The sequence below is a fragment of the Dipteris shenzhenensis genome, chromosome 18 (assembly GCF_047967505.1).
Source record: "Dipteris shenzhenensis isolate YYH24624 ecotype China chromosome 18, Dip_SZ_1.0, whole genome shotgun sequence".
Lineage (NCBI taxonomy): Eukaryota > Viridiplantae > Streptophyta > Polypodiopsida > Gleicheniales > Dipteridaceae > Dipteris > Dipteris shenzhenensis.
This window is the reverse complement of record NC_141613.1, coordinates 25177990-25205486: the sequence shown is the minus strand read 5'-3', so window position 1 is coordinate 25205486 and position 27497 is coordinate 25177990. Positions and strand designations below refer to the sequence as shown.

General features: G+C 43.6%; 1 protein-coding gene across 1 annotated transcript in view; it reads right to left on the bottom strand.

Annotated features, from left to right (window-relative positions):
* Positions 1 to 682: 682 nt before the first annotated feature.
* Positions 683 to 27497, bottom strand: part of LOC147890997 (GABA transporter 1-like) — a 65255-nt gene continuing 38440 nt past the window's right edge. Inside the window, exons 5-7 of the mRNA XM_087389740.1 lie at positions 1784 to 1914; positions 1375 to 1608; positions 683 to 1177 (exon numbers count right to left, since the gene is read on the bottom strand). Of these exons, the coding sequence (XP_087245866.1) occupies positions 797 to 1177; positions 1375 to 1608; positions 1784 to 1914 (746 nt within the window). The 3' untranslated portion in view covers positions 683 to 796. The remainder of the gene's footprint in view (positions 1178 to 1374; positions 1609 to 1783; positions 1915 to 27497) is intronic.

Below are 27497 nucleotides of genomic sequence, written 5' to 3'. Positions count from 1 at the left end.
TATGAGGACATAGATAAAGCAAGTACTTCTACTTCGGCATTCGACTTGCTTCACAAAAATGAAGAGATCCAGTATTAAAAAGTCAGAAGCTGCTTGCTTCTCATATTAGCATTTAGAAAAAGAAAAAATGAGTAGAATTGAATTTCTTCTCATGGTTACTCATCTATGCACAACACGCATCTACTCTCATTTTTAACATTCAATTTCAAACTCGCTTTGACAAAGTGCAATTATCTAACACAACAAAATCTCCTCTCATTTTTAATATTCAATTTCAAGCTCACTTTTGTAATATGCTATGTGTTGAATGTAAATGTAGTGTGCCTAAGAAAGGGCATACTATTATAATTTTTGGAGAAGAAGTGTGCCAACTTTACCCCCAAATAAACATGTGGTTAGTAATAGATGCAAAGTGATATGTAGAGTATGTGCTTTCCAATTAACAAACACAACACTATGAACTCTCATTGTCAATATTCAATTTCAAGCGCACTTTCTTTATTTGGAAATTTACAAATCCTACAATCATAAGGTCACAAAGTTATCTTCTTTCTTAATACAACTTGTCATCTAGTTTTATATAATATAAATGGTCTTGTGGGGAGCTTGTAGGGCATGGCGTAAATGATGTTCTTGTTGAACTTATATACCACATTTTTTAAAAGAAAGACAAAGATTACAAAATGATGGTCAAAGCTAGAGAGCTGATTATATAGACTTGAATATTTTTCTATCCCCTTCCACCTTTTACAGCTTGGAAAGGATCTAAACAATCAGAATTATGTTTGTTCGCTCTCTACACGTCTGCGAATAGCTGGAACGCCTTGGCATTCATGACTAACTGACGGAACGAGGCTATACTGCCGAGGATCACAACAACAAATGCGGCTGCCATGATCATATAATTTCCCCATAATACCAACCTTGGGCACTCGGTTTTGAAGACCAAATTGTAGAAGAGAAGCGGGAAGATGATGCAGATGGGCGTGAAGCCGAGTGAGCCTAGAAAAGCGCTGAACTCTGCGAAGAATGGCAGCATCGCGGCGAAGAATGTAGCAGAAACCACAAAGATAGATCGACCGAACAAGCGAGGAAGTAAATTTCGCTTTGAAAACCTTCCCTGCTCGGCATCCGAAACAACATCTTCATATTTCTCAAATGTGGGCTGCATGTAGAGCTGCAGTGCAGTTCACAGAATAAAACAGTTCGTTATCAAATTCAGGGGCTTCCTGCAGCTTCATTAAGAAAAAAATCCTAGCCCAAGACCGTGAACATAGCACCAGGAACCGTAAACAACAAGACGAAATAAGAAATCTACGTGCATTACTGTCAACAGAAATGCACCAAAACGAGAAACATATTACAGAGACTGACCACTGTGATGATAACAAGCTGAACGCCGGCAAACGCGTTTCCCATAAAGTAGAGCCACTTCGGAACTAGAAGTCTGCCCGATGAGTACATATTGTAGAAAATGATGCCCGATGCAGAGTTCCCAAACGCCCAATAGCCAGAAACAGCGATCGAGAAGAATGTGGTGAGCGTTACGGCGTAACACAGGCCAAATCCTTTTAGCATTTTCCCTTGTGTTGGGGGCGCAAGAGTTGCCTGCAAATTTCATTCCAGATCCCTCGAAATCGGTTTCAGTGTCCAATGAAAAATTTTCCCATGCAAAGTTTACTAAATTGACGGAATTGATACAAGATACCGGATTTCTCAGGCTGCACTTTTAACACAAAAATTCATCGTTAGTTTACATATTTAGCAGGAAGGAAAAGAGCACCTGTATTTCCACGATCAGTGGGTTTGCATAGGCACTGATCATGATAGAAAGGGAATTGAAAACCGTGAACATTTTATGGAGGGGCGTTCCTTCGACGGAATAATCTTTGGGCGGAGCATCTTTAGAGAGACCTGTTCCAAGCAAGATCTCAAATAATTAAAAGCTCAAGGCCACTTACTACTTTTCAAGATGAAGGTTTGTTAGCTCCCCCTCCTTTTGTGAATTTCTAGGTGTAATTTTATTTCTTTCGCCAACAAAAAGGATATATTTAATATTAAAAAGTCAAAAAATAATAACAGCTAAGCTATGCTCCGCATATAGGAAGCAAACCGAAATCTGAGCCTTTCCTACCACTATAAACTAGAACACTATTCAATTCGTGGACGTAGGAAGCCCAATACTTTGGAGCAGGTCTTTGATAAAAAGCACCACCATTCCTAACCCTCCAGGTGTTTTTGATTATTATTGCACGAATGATGTTCCACAATCGAACCTGCAAATCAGTCATGCTACCTCAATCCCCAAGTAACACATTCCTTCAACGTACTTCAAAAGAAACTTCCTAAGTTGTAGCCATTGAAGCGTGAACCTCCAATGTCATTGTCACTATTATCAATGATTGCATTAATCTCCCCGATCTTCATTTTTCCTTTGTCCTCCCTTGGACTCTCTTCCTTCTTATTTGCACCCCAGTTTGCTTTCTTTTTCTTATCCTTTTTCTCTCTTTTTAGCTTGTAGCAACTACTGTCACAAGTTTGGACACTATGAAAGAGATTGCTGCAAGAAGCAGTACGACCAAGGCAATCAATCCAGCAGTAATCGAGGGAATTCCCGAGGCAGAGGAAATCATCATAGTGGACATTCTAGTCACAGTCATTTTGCAAATGAACATGGAAATATGTTTCTTGCAAGCGAGAAATTGCATCAGACTGATACAGTGTACCTAGACATTGATTTCAATCCCAAAGAGGATTTCAGCTATCAAGTCGACCAAGTTGAACAGGATCCTTGGTACATCGACAACGGTGCATCATCTCATATGACAAATCATCAGGAATGGTTCACAGAGATGAAACCATTAGAAGGACAGAAAAATGTCATCTACACAGCAGACAATACACCGAATCCGGTACAAGGGGCAGGTGTTATCCCTATGAACAATTTCACTGGTACAAAAGGATTGGTCAAAGATGTGCTCTATGTTCCGAAGCTCAGCAAGAACCTTTTGTCCATAGGTCAAATGACGGAACACAATTACAAAGTCATCTTCGACGGTGATGAATGCACTATCAGAGATAAATCCAAAAGATGTCAGCTAGTAGCAAAAGGTGTCAAGGAAGGACGCTTATATAGAATGCTAGCTATAGGTATAGATAAGCATGCCATGTTAGATCAACCGCAACAGATGCCACTATCTGCAAAATGGCACAAGAGATATGGTCATGTCAACTTCAAGTACTTGTTAGATCTCAGGAATCAGAATATGGCAATTGGGATTCTAAAGCTACAGTTTCTTGAAAAAGTTTGTGAAGCATGCTGCTTTGGCAAACAAAAGTGAACCAACTTTGTCAGAAGTACCTCTCGTGCACGAGGTATTCTTGATTTGATACATACAGATGTATGGGGTTATGCCCAGACCCGCAGCATCAATGGTTCACTTTACTACTTGACCTTCATCGACGACTATAGCAGATATTGTTGGGTCTACTTTCTGAAAGAGAAATTTGAAGTGTTTTCCAGATTTCAAGAATTCAAAGCCATGGTAGAAAACCAGACAAGCAGAAAGATCAAGGTCATGAGATCCTCGGGGGGGTCACTATGTATAAACCCTCTATACCACGTGCGTTCAAGGCATATTTCTAAAATCCCTTATCTGTGTAAAATTTTCATTAATAAAATGTACCCCTTTTCTATACAAATCTGTAAATTTTTTCCAAAACTATTTTAAATAGTCCCTTATGTATATTTATTTCTGTAAATTTTAGAAATAAAAAATATCCTTTTGTTGAACTCACGTGATAGGGTTACATATGATGAGTGACCCCCCCGAGATGAGATCAGATAGAGGAGGTGAATACATGTCTTCAGCATTCATGAACTTTTGCAGAAATCACAGCATTCGAAGACAATTCACATGTGCAGATACTCGTCAGCAGAATGCAAGAGCTGAAAGGAAGAATGGGACTTTAGCAGACAGTGCTAGAGCAATGCTTAGTGAAAAGCATCTTCCGAATCAATATTGGCAGAAGCAATAGCTACAACAAACTACTTGCTTAATCGGCTTCCTACCGAACCGATATAGGGTATGACTCCTTATGAAGCATTCACTGGACAAAAGCCACACATTGGGCATCTCCTCATATTTAGTTGCATAGCATATGCCCACATACATGATGATCATTGCAGGAAATTGGATGCGAAGTCACGCAAATGCATCATGGTTGGCTACAGTGAAGAAAGCAAAGCATACAAATTGTATGATCCCATCAACCGCAAAGTCATTATCTCCAGAGATGTAATCTTTGATGAGGAATCAGAATGGAAAACCTCACCTACACAGGAGATAGAAGCATCGACTTCACAGTCATCTATAGAACAGGTTGATGAAGAAGAGCAAGAATTGCCAACAACACCCCAAGCAGAGCCACAGTAGCTCAAACGGTCTACTAGGGAAAGCAGACCTCCAGCCAGATTGACATATGCTCAGAAAGACAAAGCAATTCAGGTGGAAACCACCAACTATGCTCTTATGACTACCATCATGGCTACAGAAGAGCCAGTGTACTTTGAAGACGTAGTAGACAAGACAGAATGGCAAACTGCTATGAATGAAGAAATGGATGCTTTGTATAAGAATAATACTTGGGAATTATTCCACTACGAAAGAAGGCCATAGCAAACAAATGGGTATACAAAGTGAAGTACAATCTAGATGGCAGCATTCAAAGATACAAAGCCAGATGAGTTGCGAAAGGATTTGCACAACAATATGGTTAGAACTATGATGAGACTTATGCTCCAGTAGCAAAGATGGATTCCATACGGTTCTTGATATCACTAGTGACACTCAGCAAATGGAATGTGTATCAGCTTGATGTCAAGAATGCATTTCTCAATGGTTATCTAGACGAGGAAGTCTACATGCAACAACCAGCAGGTTATGTTGAACCAGGAAAGGAGAATAAGGTTTGCCATCTCAAGAAAAGTCTCTACGGCTTAAAACAAGCCCCCAGAAGTTGGTACAACAGAATCGGCAAGTATTTTGTTGATCTGGGATACATGAAGTCCAATGCAGATCATACTCTCTACTACAAAGTTCAAGGGGAAGACATTACTATTGCACTTTTGTACGTAGATGATTTGATTGTGACAGGAAGCAAGGATAGCTTCATCAGAAAACTGAAACAGGACTTATCTGCAGAGTTCGACATGAAAGATCTTGGACTTATGCACTATTGTCTTGGAATTGAGTTCTGGAGAGATTCAGATAGCACATTCATGAGTCAGCTCAAGTATGTTGACAGTCTCCTGAAGAAGTTTCATATGGCAGATTATTGCAAGATTGCAGCCACTCCCATGGAACAGAGTTTGAAACTTACTAAAGATTTAGAAAAGCCTATAGTCAATGACAGATACTACAGGCAGTTCATCAGATCTCTTATATATCTGACAATCACACGGCCAGATATTTGTTATGCAGTAAGCTCACTAGCACAGTTTATGGCAAATCCAAAACAATCTCACTGAATGCAGCCAAAAGAGTCTTGAGATACATCAGAGGTACAAGACAGTTTGGGATAGAATATAGAGAAAGTCATCCACAGTTGCATGGGATACTGTGACAGTGACTATGTCGGAGATCATGAGACCAGGAGATCGACACAGGGATATGCATTTTTCCTTGGTCAAGGTGCTATATCATGGTTGTCAAACAAACAGCCAACTATTTCTTTGTCTTTGACTGAAGCAGAATATAGAGCACTCACTACAGGTGCATGTGGGGCTATATGGCTTAGAAGACTATTGTCAGAAACAAATTACTTTGATGAGTCAAGCCAACAACAATATACTGTGATAATCAATCGACTCAAGCATTGGCCAAAAATCCAGTATATCACTCCAGGACAAATAAGCACATTGATGTCAGAGAGCACTTCATCAGAGAAAGAGTGTTACTTGGTGACATCACATTGCAACATTGTGATAGCAAAGAAAATGTTGCAGACATCTTTACCAAACCACTCGGTAAAGAGCTATTCGAGAAACACCGACTAGCTCTTGGTTTGACGCAAAGGAAGGACATTCCCATTAAAGGAGTGTGATGGAATGTAATGCTCAGTCCTTCTTCGATTCCCCAGAATCATCATCTTGAGGAAAGGCCTATGTTACTTGGTGACATCACATTGCAACATTGTGATAGCAAAGAAAATGTTGCAGACATCTTTACCAAACCACTCGGTAAAGAGCTATTCGAGAAACACCGACTAGCTCTTGGTTTGACGCAGAGGAAGGACATTCCCATTAAAGGGGTGTGATGGAATGTAATGCTCAGTCCTTCTTCGATTCCCCAGAATCATCATCTTGAGGAAAGGCCTACTTCATGATGTTGATCCTTAGGGAAGGTGTTGAGAGTTCACGCTCAACATCATGTGATCATGTGTGCATAGCACCATCACGTGATCATATGTGCATAGCACTAACCTTATAGAGTGCTATAAAGGAAAGGGTTAGATCCCCTAACCCTAACCCTAAATGGGTTTGTATATATTCTATTTTTTCAACTAAATCTAGTGTACAATTAGTCATTTGTGGTGCGCTCTCTAGCTATGCCCTCTCTCCTCATCTCCACTCTTCTCCTCTCCCCTCTTCATATTTTGTCACCCCCCTCACTCCCTGCCCCCCCTCCCTCCCCCCCCCCTCCACCCTTACCCCTCTTTCCTCCCCCCCCCCCCCCCCCCCCCAAACCACCTCCCACCCCCCCTCCCCATCCCACACCGCCCCACCTAGCCACCCCGCCCCCCCTCTCTTAAGGCCCTTAGGGCCTTGTCTTGCAAGCCAGCCGCCCATAGCAGTGGCACAACCAGGCCACCCGCAGAGGCGAAACTGCCCACGAAGCGGCCTACGTCCTCGTGCCTTGCCTCCGTGCCCCTCCTCCCACTTTTAATCCCTTCCACCACCTTCGCACCACCCTCCTCCCTCGACTTCCACCCCCCCACCCCCTCAGTCCCTCCTCCACCCTCTCGGCGGTTGTCGCCCGCCCCCCCCTTAGCCCAAAAAAAAACCTAACCCTAAAATTAACCTAAGCATTAAACTAGGTTAGGTTAGGATAACCTAGGGTGGGTTAGTTCGGATATGGTTAGGTTAGAATAATTGTAGTATAGTTAGTTAGACCCACAATTAGGTTAGGTTAGAGTAACTGTCCTTGTAACTGGTAATTCCTCTACCTAATAGTTAGAGTAACTAATAGTTAGACCAACTGGTTGGTTCAGTTAGAGGAAGTAGACTAGGTTAGTTAGTCCACCCCAGTTAGACTTTAGGGCCATTCACACCATACTTAATACCAAAGGAACCCCGCCCCCCACACACACAAAAAGAGCCCCATTTTTACCCTACTTTAACCCTTTGTAACTCGCCCATTTGGTGGCCAAATTAAACCCAATTTGAGCCCCCATTTCACACACAAAAACACCACGCTATGGGGAAATTTTCCAACCCATTTCAGACCATTTTGGTATCCCTAGAACTCGCTAATTTGCACCCTCGAGTGGACCCCTTTTTGCACTAATTCGCTCATAAATTTCCACCGTGACCTCCGATTAATGATCCGTCTGCACCAGCACATTTCCCTACTCACATGGGAAAATCCTAGGCACATTATTAACAAAATGGTCCCTACAACATTGTTGAATCTCTAACCTCCCTAACACACCTACATGAACACCCGCACTTGTGGAACAGGCACCCGTTCCACCTCGTTGACAAATCTTCATGCAATGACACACTGGCCAACATCTACGAGAACCCTCTGTCCCGAATTCCCCCCCTAAAATTCAGCCAATCCCTTTGACTCCTCCATGACACGACATGGCAGATCATGGTCGTGATGATGGTGACCTTGAACTCAAAGCCAATGGGAACAATTTCTTTAACCCTCGCAACAATTTTGGCCACAATAGTAACAATCAAGGCAGGTGCCCCCTGGGCAAAATTGAGCTTCCCAAATACAATGGACAGGGTGATCCAGCAAGGCTTCTCAAACATTTTAATGCCACATGCCGAGCTGGAGGAGATCAATCCAATGAAACCAAGGTCGCATGGTTCCCCATGGCCTTAGCTGATGAAGCCCCAGAATGGTACCTAGACCTCTTAGTGGAAGAAAGAGCCACACGGGACTTGCTGCAAACTGAATTCAAGAAGTGCTTTCAAATGGAGAGACTACAAGATGATCCATCTCTCCAACTAAGCAAGCTCAAACAAGGTTGGCGAGAAGATGTACACGTACCTGGGCAAGATAAAACGCTTAATTATCCAAATGTGACCCATGCTTTGATGATAAGTACCTCACGGCCTGGTTCATTGCAGGCCTAAGGAAGAAAATCCGCAAAGACATGAAAAAGATTAGCAGTTTTATGAAACATTTAGTGCTGCACATGCGGTAGCCATTGACATCGAGGATGGCATGATCGACTTTGACACCAGCATTGATGATGGAAGAGCCAATGTGCACGATAAGCACTCTAAAAAGGGAAAATCCAAGTCCACAGCAGAAACATCTAATGAAGATCGCCTAGAGTTGCCTAGAGGCCATGACCATGAAGCTAAGAGAAGAAATGATGTAGACCATGGAACAAAAGCTTCACATGTCTCAGCCGCCACCTCAGACTTATCCACAACAATGAGAAAATGTCTGGTGTCCACACTGCATGGCCAATCATACAAAAAATGAATGCCCCATCCTAAGAGCCAAGATCAATGCACAAGACAATCCACCACCAAGGTTGTGGTGCCACATCTGCATAGTCGGTGGGAATGATGAAAATAGTTGCATCTTCAACATGCGCAACAACCTGCCCGACCTCAATAATACCAACCGGCACCATCCCACTGTACAAGCAACCAACACTTGCACAAGAACCCCTAGCTCCGAGGCTGAATCCTATTCCCGTCGGAACCCACCAAGTCCTGCAATTACTCAAGAATCCAAATCCATGACCATATCTAAGAGTACCAAATCCACTCCTCCAGCAATTCCAATACAAGAACTTCAAGCCGAGGAAGTGGATTCACAATTCGAGTATGAAGCTGAGTACCCAATGTACTATGTAGAAGGAGCAGAAGGTTTAATACCTATCTATGGAGTATCTATGAAATCAAGTTTGGCCCAACACATATGGAGCGCCCATTAAGTGCTACGATTGTGGAGAGAATCACCGGATCGCAGAGTGCCCTCATCATGGTAGCCCTTCCAGTTTCCAACCACTCTATAGAGATTGTGGTATTGGCCATGCCTATATCGATTGCACCATGAAAAATAAGGTCCCATGACAAAATGAGGCTAAGCCTGACGTCCCAATCGGCATTATTGGGGTGGACCATCAAAGTCTAGGGCTAGAAAGCATATTATCGTAACCTGTGAATGTAATTACACGCCTGCAAAAAGAGGCCACCAAGGGCCCCAATATTCCAATTCAATCCCGAATACCTCTTCAATAGAAAGCACAAGTGACTATCCCTTCGCCAAGCAATGAGCAGCCAAGCTCATCCACATCCGCTATCAAGCCTCAAATAAAACAAGCTCCATTCCGTAATGCAGAAGTGGAGAAGGCTTGATTTCAGGCACTTCAACAATGGGTGCAAAAGGAACAAGCTCAATTTTAGGCTGAGAAGCAAATACAAGATTCAATCCCTCACTTGGCCCTGCCTAGTATTGTAATTGAGCCTTTGTTCCAGCAACCAAATCCACAACATAATATATTGCCACTCCAACTTGAAGGTGCTGAACTCTCTAGCATTGTAAGTTGCCCTATGTCAATTCCCATTGGAATCCTCTTATGGAATTGTCCTAATATTTGGGAGAGTTTCAAAGGATGGATTGAACTAGCAAATCCCCCTCCACCTATGGAAGACGTAGAAGATATCCCTGTGTAGATGGGTGAGAGAGATGACATATGCAACATCACTTTGCAGTGGATGGTGGAGCAAGGCTGAATGACCTATCCAAGGAGCTCTATGATGAATGGGGTCTCTGACCAATGCAAAAGGCTAATTTCAACATACGCCTTGCAGATGATTCACATGCAAAGCCCTTAAGAATAATGAATGGAGTGTCAATACAAATTGAAAATTCCTCTTTTCTGTTCAATTCACAATCTTGGATCTCCCCAAGAAATCTTATCAAATATTTCTTGGACGTCCTTAGTTGTGTGAGGCATCTGTTCTCCATTATTGAGGAACTGATAGATTGACAATCCAAAATTGTGACACCGTAGTAAGAGTCAATGTCGGGACAAAAGCAATAAAATCAATTGTTCCTAAAGCATTGGATGAAACCTCTTCAAGGACAATCTCAAGAAAATTAGCCCCCCTGCAACAACATCATGCCTTAGTAGGCGATACACAAAGAAGTGTCAACAATTGGATCCAAGCATTGGCGACCATTGACAACTGCCATTCACTAGATCCCACCTTCTTGCAAATTGATGATAAGATCATGCAAGTAAATCCTCCACTCACACATGAAGAACCAATTGATCTAGAGGTGCCATTCTTTATGGTTGACCTTGATTGGAATGGTGAACCTGAAAAAGCTATCCATGATAATAAGGACTCATATTTTCCTTAGGACCTTGAAATAGAGGCTGAAAATGCTCAATTTGAAGACGATGGCTTTCACAATGATTTAGCCATTCTTCATGCCCTAATGGCGGTCAAACTTCCCAAAGTTGAATAATAGCAGAAGATTCGGCAAGAAAGTAGGAGGACATCGCCAAAGCCAAGGCCAACCACTTCAATGAGTTCAAACATGTCCAAACTAGGATCGTCGAGTTATATCTTACTAATCCAGCTCTCCCAAAATTTGAGACACCTCCTCTTGAATGTTCCCCCGATGGACTTGAAGGAGTATGCACAACAAATGAACCCTTACTTGGGAATACTTTGCGAGTGGAAAAGTTACTCCACAGTTCCCAACATAAGAAGTTTTGAAAGCTTAAGCCACGTGCGGATGAAGCTTGATAATGAGACTTCTAAAAAAGAAAGTCCACAAGAGCCTCGAAAATTGGTTAATGATACTATGCCACCCAATACCCATAGCACATGTCAGGCTAGTTCAACACCATCAGAGGATGATCTTTGAGAAGTGCCAGAGTACTTCAAGAACTACACAAGTGGTAGTGTTCCCATAGCAATGCCAAGACCAGTAAGAGAATCTGATCTGCAAGAAACCGATAACATTGGAGAGACTCCAATCTATGAGGGACTGGCCAAAACTCACACAATAAACCTTGCCCTTGAAGGGGAGGAAGAAAAATTGGTATTCATTGGGAAATAGCTTACACAGGAAGATGAAACAAAGCTCAAAGTACTCCTAATGGAATACCGATACTACCTAGCATGGTCATACAAGAAAATGAAGGGAATTTCACAAGAAGTGGTAGTACACTATGATACCTATTAGGGAAGGCTCGCACCCTAAGGTATGTGGACCTTATCAAACAAATCCAAAATATGGCACCATGGTCTATGTCAAATTGGAAGAACTCTTAGATACTGGATTCATCTATGAGATAGAGCACAACGATTGGGTTTCACCCATCGTCATTGTGCCTAAATGCAACAAGAAGCTAAGAATATGTGTTAATTTAAAGAATGTGAATGCCACCACAATCAGGGATCACTATCCCCTACCCTTAACAGAAACAATGTTGGAAAAGTTGGATGGATAAGAGATATATAGGTTCTTGGATGGCTTTAGTGGATATAACCAAGTGAAAATTGTTCCTCATGTTGACCAATCAAAAACAACATTTTCTACATAATGGCATATCTTTACATATAGAGTCATGCCCTTCGACCTATGTAATGCCCCGGCCACATTTTAGAGAGTCATGTTCACTGCTTTCAAGTCATTTCTGAATAAGTTCCTACAGGTATTCTTGGATGATTTGTGCATCCAATCAAACAAAAAATACCACTTAAAATGTCTTGAAGCAATTCTAATCAAATGTAGGGAGTATGGCATGTCCCTAAAAATGCCAGTTCATGGTCACCCACGGAGTTGTTTTGGGACACATTGTTTCTCAACATGGGATTGCAAAACTGACATGGAAAAAAATCAAAATCATCATGGAATTTCCTCCTCATACAAATTCCAAAGGTGTACAGGTCTTTATGGAACATGCTGACTACTATAACAGATTTATCTTGTGGTATTCCATGATAGCTAGACCACTTTACAAATTACTAGTGAAATTCTTTGGACAGAAGAGTGTGACCAAGCCTTTGAGCTTTTAAAGTGGTGCCTAACCACAACACCCATCCTTATCTCCCAATTGGGATATCGATTTTCATGTTCATACTTATGGCTCCAAGTATGCAATGGGGAGTGTGCTTAGCCAACATCACACTTATTGGTTGTAATCATCAATAAAGTGATACAAGAATGAGAAATGACTCTGCCCCAATTGCCAAAACCTATTGAGGATTTAGACATCCCTTTCTCACCAGCATGGGAGCCGTCACCGCCTTCTGCTACTATCACATTGGAAAATGCAAATACCTTGGAAGAAATGCCTATTCTGGAGGTAGGAATTGAGGAATTGCCCCACCAGATGCTGCAGCTTAGCCACAATTGGAACCACTATATTTCTAACAACAGCAATAGCCAGAGCCTGAGGCTACATCGGCGCTAGCACTGCTCGTCAACATCATGCCAGTCAATGAGCCACAAGGAGAGCTAGTGCCAGATCAGCAATATGACTACTATACCCAAGTGAGTGACTTACCATTGGAAGAACCCCCAACAAGTACTATAGAATCATCAGGATGGCTACATGGGCACCAATTGTATTAGAAGTATCACCAATCCTCATCACTGTTTGTCATTATCCATCATCAAGCCAACCAAATGCTTCAAATGTTAGAACTATTCACTAAAGGAGGAACATGTACAAGAATTGGAAATACAAATTGTAGTAGCCATTGAAGACCAATTCCATGGAATCGCCATAGAGGTCAGGGCACTTTGGGCACAAAGAGATGAGAAAGAGATTGAAGAAGTGCACATGAACCAAGCTCTCCAAGCTCAAGAGAAGGCAGTGTGGGATGTGACCAACCTCCACCAAAGTCAGATACAGCTGATAGTGACAATACAACCTACGAAAATCGTACAGACCTCCTATGACTACTTAACCTCAGCACATGCTCTCAGCAGATGGAGGAATTAGCACAAGCCCGACTCACTCTAATCCAAAAATAATAAGAGCTCCAGGATTGCCAAGAAAATCTTGAAGACATGCAACAATATTTGGCAATAGGCACATTCAACATTGAAGATCTTACAAGGGACTGCCAAATCTTAAAAGACCAACTTGCCACTGCTAGAGAAGCCAGCACTTCTAAAGCACAAGTCTTGTACTAATGGTCCAAGACTTGTGCTTGACCAATGGTATTGGACCAATGGTCTAGTACCACTGAAGTCATTCCTCAACAAGTGTAGGTCACCTTGCAAATGAAAAAGCCTAAGGAGGCATATACATCCATCTACCATAAATATAAGGAAAAAATGGATGAGATGCAATCCCAAAACATAGTCATCTCAAATCTTGAACTCCAATTGCTAGTGCAAAACAATGAGGCAATGGAAGACACCACCAATGAAGTCCCACTACAATGCACAATGGTGGTGTACCACGAGCTTGTGGCTGCTCTACAAGCAGAAGATCACCTCAAAGCATGAGTGCTTAACTTATGGAAGAAACTTCAACTCAAGATCATATCCACTAATCCAAACATCAAATGGGAACATTCCATAGGGGCAAAAACTCCACAAAAAATTTGCCATGACTTTTTCAAAGATGAAAAAAATATCTTCTGCCTATCTACACATGTCGGGTTTAGAGCACTCAAGATGGATGCTTTCATCACATATTTATGCCTCATAGGTAGTCCTCCCCTCAGGGTTATTGCTGGTTTGTTGCCATTGCTACAAAAGCCATCACTATTATCTACACGGCATGACATAACCAACATCCCCCCCTTGCAGTGATGATCCCATCGCACCAATAAAAAGAAGTGTTGGAGGATGACACATGGCCTATCTCAAATCTAACTTCCCATATCTAACCACTCTCTATGGGCCCAATCTCATCACCTCACTTACCCTTCTACTACCACCATCTTAACCTTCCCTGAGCTGCAGCCTAACATCTACTCCCTTCATTGTCTCTTTGCTCATGCCTCTCACCACTTTCAACTAACCCAATAAGTCGCAAACTTACTAGCCCCTCACACCTAAATTCTCCCCTTCCCTTGCTAATCCTACCCTCGAGGATTACCAAGCTGCTCAAAACATTTTCCTAGTTCTTCCCTCCCTCCCCTCTGATTCCCCTCCCACAACTAACGCTCTTCCATATTTCTCCCCCATGTCCCCATGTTCTCCCCCTACCCCACCATCACCTCCGACACTACTTGTGTTGTCATCAACAGAAAATGACCCATTATTTGATTTTAAATATCAAGATCAAGATAATCCAATTTGCACTCCCATGCCAAATTCCAATGATGGGTATGATTTTGATGTGATACCACTTCCCTGTAACCCCATCAAGGATTTTTGGAGCAAATATCCTGATATGAAAACTCGAGGTGGATGGACCCTGGACAACTTTCCTACCAACCTTCATAAGCATCAAGTTAGTGAAGCTTGGGTCAGCAAATTAGATTCCCAACTTGATTGGCGCCGCCCCGAGCTCTTTGATGTAATCTTCTTGAAAGATTACCTATGTGCACCTCCATGTCTCAGAACCCATCCCAAGTTCTATGCAATTCCACGCTGTCACTGATGGGAGGCCAACATACACACTTTGGGTGAGGATCACACCATTAATTGGCCAATGATTGAGCCATACTCTAGTGTAGAATGGAACATCCAAGACACACTGATCCGAGCACTTCAACAGCATGAGAAAATAATGTGCGGCAACATTGACCGCGTCCTTCGCCAAAGTGCTATCTTCTGCAAAACATTGCAAAACATTGGAATACATTTTGGAGGTCCGCAGCCACATCGACCACCATTTGCCTCCACTTAGTTTCAATCTCAATGAATGGATTTGTGGGGGTTAAAGGTCACTGTGCCTTTACCCCAGTTATGAACAATACTCAAACACATATATAAATGAATGAAAAAGAAGATTAGGGTGGTTCTGCACCCACCAAAACTTGTGGCTCTCTGTCTCTCTCTCTCCTTCTTCCATTCTTGCTTCCATTGAGAGCACTCTCAACTAGTATCAGAGCCTGGGTGATCTAGCTGAGTGTGCGTGAATGCTTGAAGCTCAGCAGCTCAGTGGGAGGAAGGAGAAGCTCTGTGGGAAGCTTTGTGGGTGACTTTACTTGCATCCGAGTGTGTAGAGACCTTGGAGGAACCTTTGGAAAAGTTACTTTGGCTTTGCGAAGTGGTTTTGAGAGCCTGTTAAGAGTTTTCAAAGAAAAAGTCGTTTTTTGAGCTTTTCCCTGTTCTGTTCGATTACAGAGACTCCGTATTGACTTGTAGAGGCAACTATTGCTTGCTTTTGGTGTCCACTTCACTTCAAGTGCTTGGAAACACCTTCATTCTTGAATCTGGGATCATTTCATTGGATTTCTGACTCACTGTGTCAGTTTCTGCGTTTTTTGCCCGGGTGTTGGAACTCAAGTTTGGAGCAACCATTTGCAGATCTGTCAGTTCCGGTGGACTCAGGAGGTCCTAAAACTTCTATGTTGCTCATCATTCGCACTCCGGTGGAGTTTACAAACAGCTCTGTTTCCAAAAACGTTTTTCAGTCCGTGTGTTGGACCCAGTGATTGAGACCACGGTTTCCAAAACCGTCTGTCCCATTGCGTTCCGGACGCCCAAAAACCCCTACCTATCAGTTCTTGCATGATTCGGTGGAGGATTTTTAGAGTTATAGATCTCTGTGTATTCGATTTCGTCTCTCTGTTATGCATTTTTCATTCTAAGGTTTTGAAACCTTAGATTTATGCCACATGGCAGTGGATAAGTGTTGACTCCCATTTCTCACTCATCGGTTGGGATTTTGGAGTTTCGGCAGAAAAGAGATATTTGCAGATTTTCTTGCTGAGTCTGATTATGCAATGGCGCCCATGTTTTGAGGCATCTCAGGTTCTATTTTCAGTAGCGGTCATTACCGTGGGACTATGATTTCTTGAGCATACCTTATGCAGATCACTCTGGTTGCAGTTTGAGCAGTGTGCGCTCATTTGTGGTATGCATTGGGTTACAGTGGATGATTTATAGGCCATTTGGATGCATTGCGTTTCTTATTGGATGCGCTGATAGGCCCAAATTGCCTTGTGGGATGCTATTTTTATGGACGCTTTGCACATGGATGCTATTTTATGTTGAGGGACAGCTTTGACACATTGCAGGTGATGCACTGATAGTGCTATGCTCTCTTGGATGAGACATTATTGATGCATATGCCAGTGGACGGTGTTTATGCTTGAGTCATTTGGCACTTATTGGCATTCTGGATTGCCATTGCAGTTGGCATTTTCTTTTGGGCCAGATTTGCTCATATGGATGCATAGTATATGCACATGAGTCAGATGCATCTTTTGATGCTTTGAGCTTTGAGTTTTGGTGATATTTCACTCTATTGTGGCATACACATTTGGGTGCACCTGGTATTTGGTGTGATTCTCTCTTGCAGGCACTAGCATTTGGGATTTTGCTTTATTTGCATTATGGCATCCTCTTCCATGTCTGAAAAGGAGTTTTTCAACATTAAAAAGTTTGATGGGACAAACTTTTCTTTGTGGAAAGAACAAATAGGGGATGTGCTTATTCAAAAGAAGCAGATTAAACCCTTGGCAGGGATTGAAGCTAAGCCTGCAAATATGTCTGAGGATGATTGGAATGAGTTGGATGCATTAGCAAAATCTACTCTTAGACTTCATCTTGCAAAGTCAGTTTATTTCACAGTAGTAAATGAGCAGACTACGGAAGATTTGTGGAAGAAACTGTGTGCCACTTATGAAAAGGAAACTGCCTCTAATAAAGTTTACCTCATGAAGAGGTTGTTTGAGCTGCAGATGAAGGAAGGGGTCTCCATTGCTTCTCACTTGAATGAATTCAATATTATTTTCAGCCAGCTTCAGGCTCAGAAGATGAATTTTGATGCGGAGACTAAGGCAATATTTCTCTTATGTTCATTGCCATCCTCATGGGATACCTTCCGTACAGCTGTCAGTAACTCTGCACCTGGTGGAGTACTGAAATTTGATGATGTTGTGGGTAGCTTGTTGGCCGAGGAGATTAGACGGAAGTCTATGGATGGCAACAAGCAGGATGCAGCCTTAAATGTGCAAAGGGGCAGATCACAGTTCAGGGGGAAGTCCCAAGAAAGAGGGAAGTCTCGTAGCAAATCTAGGGCACGGAACATTGAGTGTTACCACTGTGGCAAGAAGGGCCATATGAAAAAGGATTGCTACAAGCTAAAAAGAGAGCAAAAGGATAAGAAAAAGAATGCAAATTGGGGTGCAAATCAAAAGGAAGAGAGTCCAAGGGAGGACAAAGGAAAAGTGAAGATCGAGGAGATCAATGCAGTCACACATGATAGTGACAATGACGTTCTCTTCATGTCTAGTTTATCTGCAGAGTTGCTTACCACTTCAGATGATGCATATTCCCAGGATTGGATTTTGGATTCTGGTGCTTCATTCCATGTTACTCCCCATAGGGAATGGTTCTCCACTTATGACAGTGGAAAGACAGGTTGTGTGCATCTTGGAAATGACTATGCATGTGACATAGTGGGAGCAGGTGACATAAAGTTTTCTTTTGCAAATGGGTCTGCATTTGTTTTGAAACATGTGAGACATGTGCCTAAGCTGACCAAGAGTCTTATTTCAGTGGGTCAGCTAGATGATGCTGGTTTTCACACCACTTTTGGCTTTCAGAGTTGGAAAATTCAGAAGGGCTCTATGCTTTTGGCCAGGGGTGCCAAGTGTGGGACTTTGTATCCCTTACATGTATCAGGGGTATTTGATCATGTTGTTGCAGTAACCGAGCAGCCAAGCACTTCTTTCTGGCATTGCAGGTTGGGGCACATGAGCCAGAATGGAATGAAACTCTTATGCCGTTTGGGTTATGTACCGCATTTGAGTTTCTCTGATTTTGAATTTTGTGAGCATTGTCTCTATGGCAAGCAGACTAAATCAGCCCATAAAAGAAGGGGAAAGAAAGAGTTTGAAATGCTTGATTTGGTGCATTCAGACGTATGTGGTCCCATGCCTACACGGTCATTAGGCGGGGCTGAATACTATGTGACATTCATTGATGATGCAACTAGGAAAGTGTGGGCTTATGCTATAGCTCGGAAGAGTGATGTGTTCCAGGTATTTCAGAAATGGCTGGCCTTGGTTGAGAATCAGTCAGGTAGAACGCTTAAATGCCTACGGACTGACAATGGTGGAGAGTATCTCTCTCATGACTTTCAGCATTTCTGTGATACACGTGGGATTAAGAGGGAGCTCACATCCCCTCGTACTCCAGAGCAAAATCCAGTTGCAGAAAAGATGAACCGCACCATTCAAGAAAGGTTGCAATGCATGCTTTCCAATGCAAGTCTTTCTGGTGGTTTTTGGGCTGAGGCAATGAAGACTGCAGTGCATGTGATCAATAGATCACCTAGTAAGAGTTTGGATGGTGGTATTCCTGAAGAGGCATGGAGTGGCAAGAAGCCCTCTTACTCTCATTTGCGTATATTTGGGTGTGAGGCATATGCACATGTGCCAAAAGAGCTTCGAAAGAAGCTAGATCCTAAGTCTAGGAAATGCATCTTTCTGGGTTATGGTGAAAGTGGAGAGATGGGCTATCGTCTCTGGGATCCAGAAGCAAAGAAGATCATACGCAGCCATGATGTGGTCTTCAATGAGAAGAAGATGCATAAGACACCCATGAGGGATGTGGAAACGAGGAGAATCACTTTCCAGGATGTGAATCCACCTGCATATGTTGATAGACAGCAAGCTGTCCATGCACCAAATGTGCAAGAAATGGTACCACCAAGTACTCCCACAGGTATACAATCAAGGGTAGATGATGGGTCATCTATTGGTGGAAATGATGAGCCAAATGTGGCTGATATGCAGGTGGGACAGAAAGCTGAAATGCCCTTGAGAAGATCATCTAGAGTGTCTAGACCGCCTGATAAGTTTGTTCCAGGGGTAGACTATGTGATGCTTACTGATTGCGGGGAGCCTTCTTGCTATAGAGAGGCTATGATGCGTGAGGATCAACGCAAGTGGGAGTATGCTATGCAATCAGAGATGAGTTCACTTATGAAGAATAAGACTTGGGACTTGGTTTCTTTGCCACATGGAAAGAAAGCATTGCCATGTAAATGGGTCTACAAAATGAAGGTCACAGGTGATGATGTGCCTAGGTACAAGGCCCGTTTGGTCGCTAAAGGGTTCAAGCAAGAAAAGGGTGTGGACTTTGATGAGATATTCTCTCCGATTGTGAAGATGACCAACTTAGATGCATGCTTGGACTAGTGGCATCAGAGGATATGGAGCTTATGCAGATGGATGTCAAGACAGCTTTCTTGCATGGGGATTTGCATGAGGAAATTTACATGGTGCAGCCGGAAGGCTTTGAAGAAAAGGGCAAAGAGCATTTAGTTTGCAAGCTGAAGAAGAGTCTCTATGGTCTTAAGCAAGCGCCTAGAGAATGGTATCAGAAGTTTGATGCTTTCATTCGGTCCCAGGGTTTTAGAAGGAGTGAAATTGATCACTGCCTCTACACTAAAAGGGCTAAGGATAATAGCCTGATAATCTTGGCACTATATGTGGATGATATGCTATTGGCTAGCAAGAATACTTATGAGCTAGATGCATTAAAGGCCAAGTTGCATGAGGCCTTTGATATGAAGGATTTGGGATTTGCAGGTCATATTCTTGGTATGCGTATCACGCATGATCGGAGTAAAAAACTCCTTTGGCTTTCACAAAAAGAGTATGTTACAAAAGTATTGCAGCGTTTCAATATGGAGGGGGGGAAGGCAGTGAGTACTCCATTGCCTCCATATGTGAAACTGTGTCATACAGATAGTCCCAAATCAGATGAGGAAAGGGCCATGATGGCCAAGGTTCCTTATGCATCAGCAGTTGGGAGTCTTATGTATGCTATGATAGCTACTAGACCAGACATTGCATTTGCAGTGGGAGTTGTTAGCCGGTATATGGCTAATCTAGGAAAGAGGCATTGGGAGGCAGTTAAGTGCATCATGAGGTACATGAAGGGTACCAAGGAGATGTGCATTTGCTTTGGTAAAGGAGACATGCATGTACTTGGGTACACAGATTCAGACTATGCAGGGCATGTGGATAGTAGGAGATCCACTTTTGGTTATGTGTTCACCTTTGCAGGTGGTGCAGTGTCGTGGATGTCTCGCGCACAGAAGTGCATTGCTTTGTCTACCACAGACGCTGAGTATGTTGCAGCCACAGAGGGTTGCAAGGAGGCTATATGGCTTGATCGGCTAGTGGGAGATTTGGGGATTCATACAGGTGTACCGACATTGCATAGTGATTCCATGAGTGCTATTCAGCTAGCACGGAATCCGGTCTTTCATGCAAAGACCAAACACATTGAGGTCAGGTACCATTTCATCAGGGAGGTACTTGAGGACAAGCGCATAGAGCTTGTTAAGGTTCATACAGATGATAACCCTGCAGATATGTTGACGAAGAGTCTGTACCTAGTCAGCGGTTTGAGTATTGTCGTGTATTGATGGGCATTGGATAGTATGCTCACTGGTTGTTCTCCCTTAAAGGGACATTGTCCTTTAAGTGGGAGGTTGTGGGGGTTAAAGGTCACTGTGCCTTTACCCCAGTTATGTACAATACTCAAACACATATATAAATGAATGAAAAAGAAGATTAGGGTGGTTCTGCACCTACCAAAACTTGTGGCTCTCTGTCTCTCTCTCTCCTTCTTCCATTCTTGCTTCCGTTGAGAGCACTCTCAGGATTGATGCTCAGACTACAAACCAATTGTATCAAAGAGTCATCTTCTTAGAAGCATGCCACATATCTCTGTTCGAACAAATGGTGGATACATGCTTCCTGGAAATAGAGCAAAATTTGTTGGTGCCAAGGCTCTGATAGCAAGATCGACCGGCATGCCATAAGTTCCATAGCCACTAGGTTACGCGCATGGCATCCCAACTCCATGATCACAATAAACCTTAACCTGAGGACAAGTAATAAAATGGATCTGGGGGTATGTTGTCTCTATGCGAACATGGACTTAGGTAGCACAAAATGTGTGTATAGAGTAGCAGAGCAAAGGTCTTCTTGTACTTCCATAAGGCTAGGAATAATCTCTCTTAGGAATCCTCAACATGCATCTTCAACATGAAAGTCCTACATGCAACTCCTATATGCATGTGCTACATGCAAGTTCTACATATGATTCCTACATACAACTTCAACACGCAAGTCCTACATGCATGTTCTACAAGCAAGTTCTATGAAGATAGTAGGAGAGAAGGAAGGAGTCTCACTTGCAGCTTTCTCACATACACAATGGGGGAATACACACATAGGTGGAGGCTGAAAATAGTTTTCCTCTTCTTAGTTGTGAAAGCCAAAAGAACTCTAGTACAAAGAAATAGAAGAACCCTACATGTGGGTCTCAAACCAAACTCAGCTAACTAAGGTGGCATACAAAGTGAGCCATGAACTATAGTACATAAGGATAGCTGTCATCTAGCTATTATTCATGGGCGCTGTACCAACCGTATCTGCAGCTAACAAGTCGGTGACATAAATGCACAACGGTCACCCTGGCATATCACGAGTGGAGCTCGATATCTCTGTTAGATATCAATGCTCCACTCTTGTGTAACTATGCGGGAACTAGCTAACTCTACTTGTAAGCCCCCCATATGAGGAGAAGGCATTTGAGTAGCTCGGTTATCCGGTAGGTCCTGGTTTGGACACCAGATGGGGGCCATGTGTGGCCTGATGGCTGGACGGCTTCAGATAGAGTTGGCACACCACCAACTAGGCTACATGCAAGTGCGGGAAGGCATCCCTTGACTGACTGCACTGAGGGTAGACGGAGCATTTACCGGGGTAGCCCACTCACGGGTTGCAGGGCCCATTTGGAGCCTCAGATGATCCCGGATGGCTCTGGGCCGATCGGAGTCCGTAGATTAGTTGCTCTATTTTGCGCACCGGTTCTATCGTATGGTCGGCGGCCTATTTCGGGACCGACCCCCAGTCGACCGTTTTGGGCAGACTGGGTCGGTCACCCAATTGAGCCTAGCCGACTACGACTGGTGGCTATATAAGAGCAAGCCCGTGAAGCCCATTTCATCACTGGCTACAGCAACCCTGATTCCTTAGCATCCAGCCTCCATCTTCTACTGTTTCGAGTGCACCATCGAAGCTTCTTTCACAGGAGCGCACGGTTGGGAGGCAGCGCCATTTATTGTATCAGTTCTACAGTAATCAAAATTTTGATTCTCCATACTATCTTGTTTTCTCTCTTGCGTACGAGATCTTGTTATCTATTGAGCACAGACGTATTATTATTTTCTTACATGGTATTAGAGCCCGGACTCTAGCAAGAAGATTTGGTAGTGTGTTTTTGTTTGCGAGCAGATTGTGAGAGATGGCCCAACCCGCAAGACTGCGAATCCCACCGTTCGGCGAAATCGCAAAGTTGGATGGCTCTAACTATCCACTCTGGAAGTTTAAGATGAAGACCATCCTAAGCACATACGAGCTTTGGGACACTACTACTGGGGTGGACGTGAGGCCAGTTGCGAGACCGGCGGATCCAGCCAATGCAGGACAACAGATAGTACCAACTGCGGATGAGATTCTCACGTGGACAAGAAGAAATGTAGATGCATTGTGTTCTATTGTCTGCAGTGTTAGTGATTCCGTCATGGCGTTAATTCAACATGTCACCACAGCGGAGGAGGCATGGACGGTCTTGAAAAATCAGTACGAGACCACGAATCAGACGCGGATTCAGAATTTGGAGACTCAACTCGCGAACGTGAAGTTGTCTGAGTCTGAAGTGGTAGAGAAGTTCATCACCAGGGTGAAGAATCTGCGCGATCAGATGACTGCGATTGGCATCACCATCACCAGTGAGAATCTAGAATGAAGATGCATACGGATTCTCCCACCAAAGTACAACGGTCTTGTTACGGCGCTGAATACGTAGAACAGAAATCTACCCCTCAACTTTGAGGATTTCAGTGCAATGCTTCTGGAGGAGGAGATGCGTCAAAAGACGAGGAATGGAGAAGATTCAGCTTTCTGGACCAGATCAAAGAAAGGTAAGGGTAAGGACTCTGGTAACCCATCTTCTTCTGATGATAAAAAGAGAAAGAAGAAGATCAAGTGCTTCTATTGCAACAAGGCAGGGCACAAGCAGAATGAGTGCCGAAAGAAGATTGCAGATGAGAAGAACGGAGTAAAGAAAGAGTCCAGCAACAGTGCGTAGGCAGTACCAATAGAGTTGTTCATCACAATTGAGGAGATTTGCACGGAGGTAGTTCATGTACCTCTCAGGGGGGTCACTATGTATAAACCCTCTATATCACGTGCGTTCAATTTAAAATCCCTTATCTGTAAATTTTTTCATTAATAAAATGTACCCCTTTTCTATACAAATCTGTAAATTTTTTCCAAAACTATTTTAAATAGTCCCTTATGTATATTTATTTTTGTAAATTTTAGAAATAAAAAATATCCTTCTTTTGAACTCACGTGATAGGGTTACATATGATGAGTGACCCCCCCGAGATGTACCTACGGATGAACCGTGGATCATTGACAGTGGTGCATCACGCCACATGACCAGTCGGAAGGATTGGTATACCTCTCTACAGCCGGTAGGAAATGACATCATGGTAGCAGTCGGCAATGATGCAAAATGTCCAGCAAAAGGAAAAGGTATGATTGCTCTCAAGTCAAATGGAGTTGTAAAATAGTTGTTCGATGTTCTTTATGTGCCAGATATCAAGAGGAACTTGTCTGTTTTTGCGATCACGGATCAGGACCTCAAAGTTCAATTCGATAAGTCCTTTTCTGGTAAGAAACCTTCAGTTGCACATTTTAGAGTTTTTGGATGTGACTGTTTTGTGCATGTCCTTCATGCTACCAGAACCAAATGGGAACCGAAGAGCCGAAAGTGTATTTTCTTGGGCTACAGTGAAGAGGCGAAGGGTTACCGTCTCTATAACTCTGTTACCAAGAAGGTAATTGTAAGTCGCGATGTGGTCTTCTCAGAACAGCTGCATCAATTGGAGGAGGATGCTTCCTTCCCAGACAACCAGGACTAGGATATCCATCCAGTACTGCCACCAACAACAGACCGAACTCCCCCAATGGTGCTTGGGAGGATTCAAGACAAAGAAGATGAAGAAGAGCCTGCAGAACCACAACAACAACAGCCATTCCCGAAGTGGGTAAAGCAACTTTTGGATGGCAGAGAACCTCCAGCCATTGAGGAGGAACCATCCAAACACCGCCGGTCCAAGAGATTAGAGGAGCAAAGAAGGGCGCAGGAACACTTGGTCAACTATGCTTTGATGACAGAAGTGATCCGTGCTGATGAACCCAAGTGTCTTGAAGAGGCACAAGGCGATGATAGGTGGATGGAGGCTATGCAGTCGGAGTATGGCTCCATAATGAAGAACAACACTTGGGACCTTGTGGATCGACCACCAAAACGCAAGGTAATCAGAACCAAGTGGGTGTACAAGATCAAGTACAAGTCCGACGGCACGTTGGACAAGTACAAGGCTCGGCGGCTCGTGGCAAAAGGATTTGCACAAGTACATGGTTTTGATTATCAAGATACTTTTGCTCCCACAGCTCGACTAACCACAATTCGCAGTGTTTTGGCTTTAGCTGCCCAGGGAAGTTGGCCCGTGTTTCAGATGGATGTGAAATCCGCCTTTTTGAATGGAGATCTCAAGGAGGAGGTATACGTGGAACAACCACCAGGTTTTGAGATCCCTGGTTCAGAAGGTAAAGTTTGCAAACTAAAGAAGGCACTTTAAGGGCTGAAACAGGCCCCATGAGTGTGGTACCAGTGAATTGATGCCTACTTTCTGCAAAACGGGTTCAGGAGGAGCCCATCTGATGCAAATTTGTATATCTTCACAGAAGGAGGCAGGTGTATGATCGTGGTCCTTTATGTGGACGACCTTGTCAGAATAGGGAACCATGAAGAGAAGGTCTCGCAGATGAAGCATTTGCTAGGAAGAGAGTTTGAAATGATAGACCTCGGACTCATGCATTTCTATTTGGGGATTGAAGTTTGGCAGGAGCTGAAACAGATCTTCATTTCATAGCTGAAGTATGCTGGAGAGATACTGAAGGCATTTGGCATGGCTGAGTGCAAGACAGTTGGTACCCCTATGCGAAGCTCTCAAACGAGGATTCATCACCACTGGTGGACGAAGCGAAGTATAGAAGGCTTGTGGGCAGCTTGATTTACCTGTGCAACACATGGCCACACATCAGTTTTGTGACTGGTGTACTAAGCAGGTTTTCCAATAAGCCTCAGGAGAACCATTGGAGGGCAGGGATGCGAGTGCTGAAATACATCAAAGGCACACTTGATTATGGCATCACCTATACCAAGGGCAACTTCTTGACCGGATTCTGTGACTCGGATTGGGCACGAGACGTGGACAGTAGGAGATCAGTGACAGGGTACTGTTTCTCACTTGGATTTGGAGTTGTGTCATGGGTCAGCAAGAAGCAACCCACAGTTGCTCTTTCTTCTATCGAGGCCGAGTACAAATCTGCATGCTTTGCTTCTTGCGAGGCAGTGTGGTTGAGGAGGATCTTGGGGGACATGGGTGCAGTGCAGAATAAGCCAGAATAAGCCTACATATTTATCATGTAGCAATCAAAGTTGCATGGCGATTGCAAAGAACCCGGTGTTCCACGCTCGCACAAAACACATTGAGATTCAATATCACTTTGTACGCGAGCTCATCATGGATGGAGAGGTCGACTTGGTGTACTGTCCGACTACAGAGAATGCTGCAGACATCTTCACGAAGGCTCTTGGAAGAGACTTGCTAGAGAGGCATCTTCATCGACTTAGCATTGGGCCGAAAAAGTAAGTTCACTTGCGGGTGGACATTGAGGGGGGGTGTTAGATATCAATGCTCCACTCTCGTGTAACTACGCGGGAACCAGCTAACTCTACTTGTAAGTCCCCCATATGAGGAGAAGGCATTTGAGTAGCTCGGTTACCCGGTAGGTCCTGGTTTGGACACCAGATGGGGGCCATCTGTGGCCTGATGACTAGACGGCTTCAGATAGAGTTGGCACACCGCCAACTAGGCTACATGCAAGTGTGGGAAGGCATCCCTTGACTGACCGCACTGAGGGTAGAGCATTTCCTGGGGTAGCCCACTCTTGGGTTGAGGGGCCCATTTGGAGCCTCACATGATCCCGGATCCGAATGGACTCCGTAGGTTAGTTGCTCTGTTTTGCGCACCGGTTCTATCGTATGGTCGGTGGCCTGGACCGACCCCCAGTCGATCATTTTGGGCAGACTGGGTCGGTCTCCCAATTGAGCCTAGCCGACTACAACTGGTGGCTATATAAGAGCAAGCCCGTGAAGCCCATTTCATCAGTGGCTACAGCAACCTTGATTCCTTAGCATCCAGCCTCCGTCTTCTACTGTTTCCAGCATGCCATCGAAGCTTCTTTCACAGGAGCGCACGGTTGGGAGGCAGCGCCATCTATTGTATCAGTTCTACAGTAATCAAAATTTTGATTCTCCATACTATCTTGTTTTCTCTCTTGCGTACGAGATCCTGTTATCTGTTGACTCTCTGTTGAGCACAGACGTTGTATTATTTTCTTACAATCTCAACACTCCCCCTCGAGCTCAATCCCAATTCCTGCACACCAAGCAGGTCTTTGAACTTGCACAACTTCTTTGCGCCCAATGCCTTCGTGAATATGTCACCTACCTGATCCTCTGTGCTAACATAAACTAGATCAATAAGGCCTACAAAAACCTTCTCCCGCACATAGTGATAATGCACCTCAATGTGCTTTGTTCTAGCATGATAGACTGGGTTATTTGCCAAGTGTATACTGCTCATGTTGTTACAATAAATGACAACTGGACCATCTGTAGACTGATGCATATCGTAAAGTAGCTTATGCAACCAAGCTACCTCACATGCAGCCATTGTTGCACCCCTGTACTCAGCCTCTGTGCTTGACAAGGCAACTGTAGGCTGTTTCTTGCTGCTCCAAGTGACTGCAGCACTCCCAAAAGAGAACACATATTCACTGGTAGATCGTCTATCAGAAATATTACCAGCCCAATCAGCATCAGTATATCCATGCAACTGTATTTGAACCCCAGCCTCATAAAATAGTCCATACTGCAATGTGGACTTCACATACCTGAGTATGTGTCTAG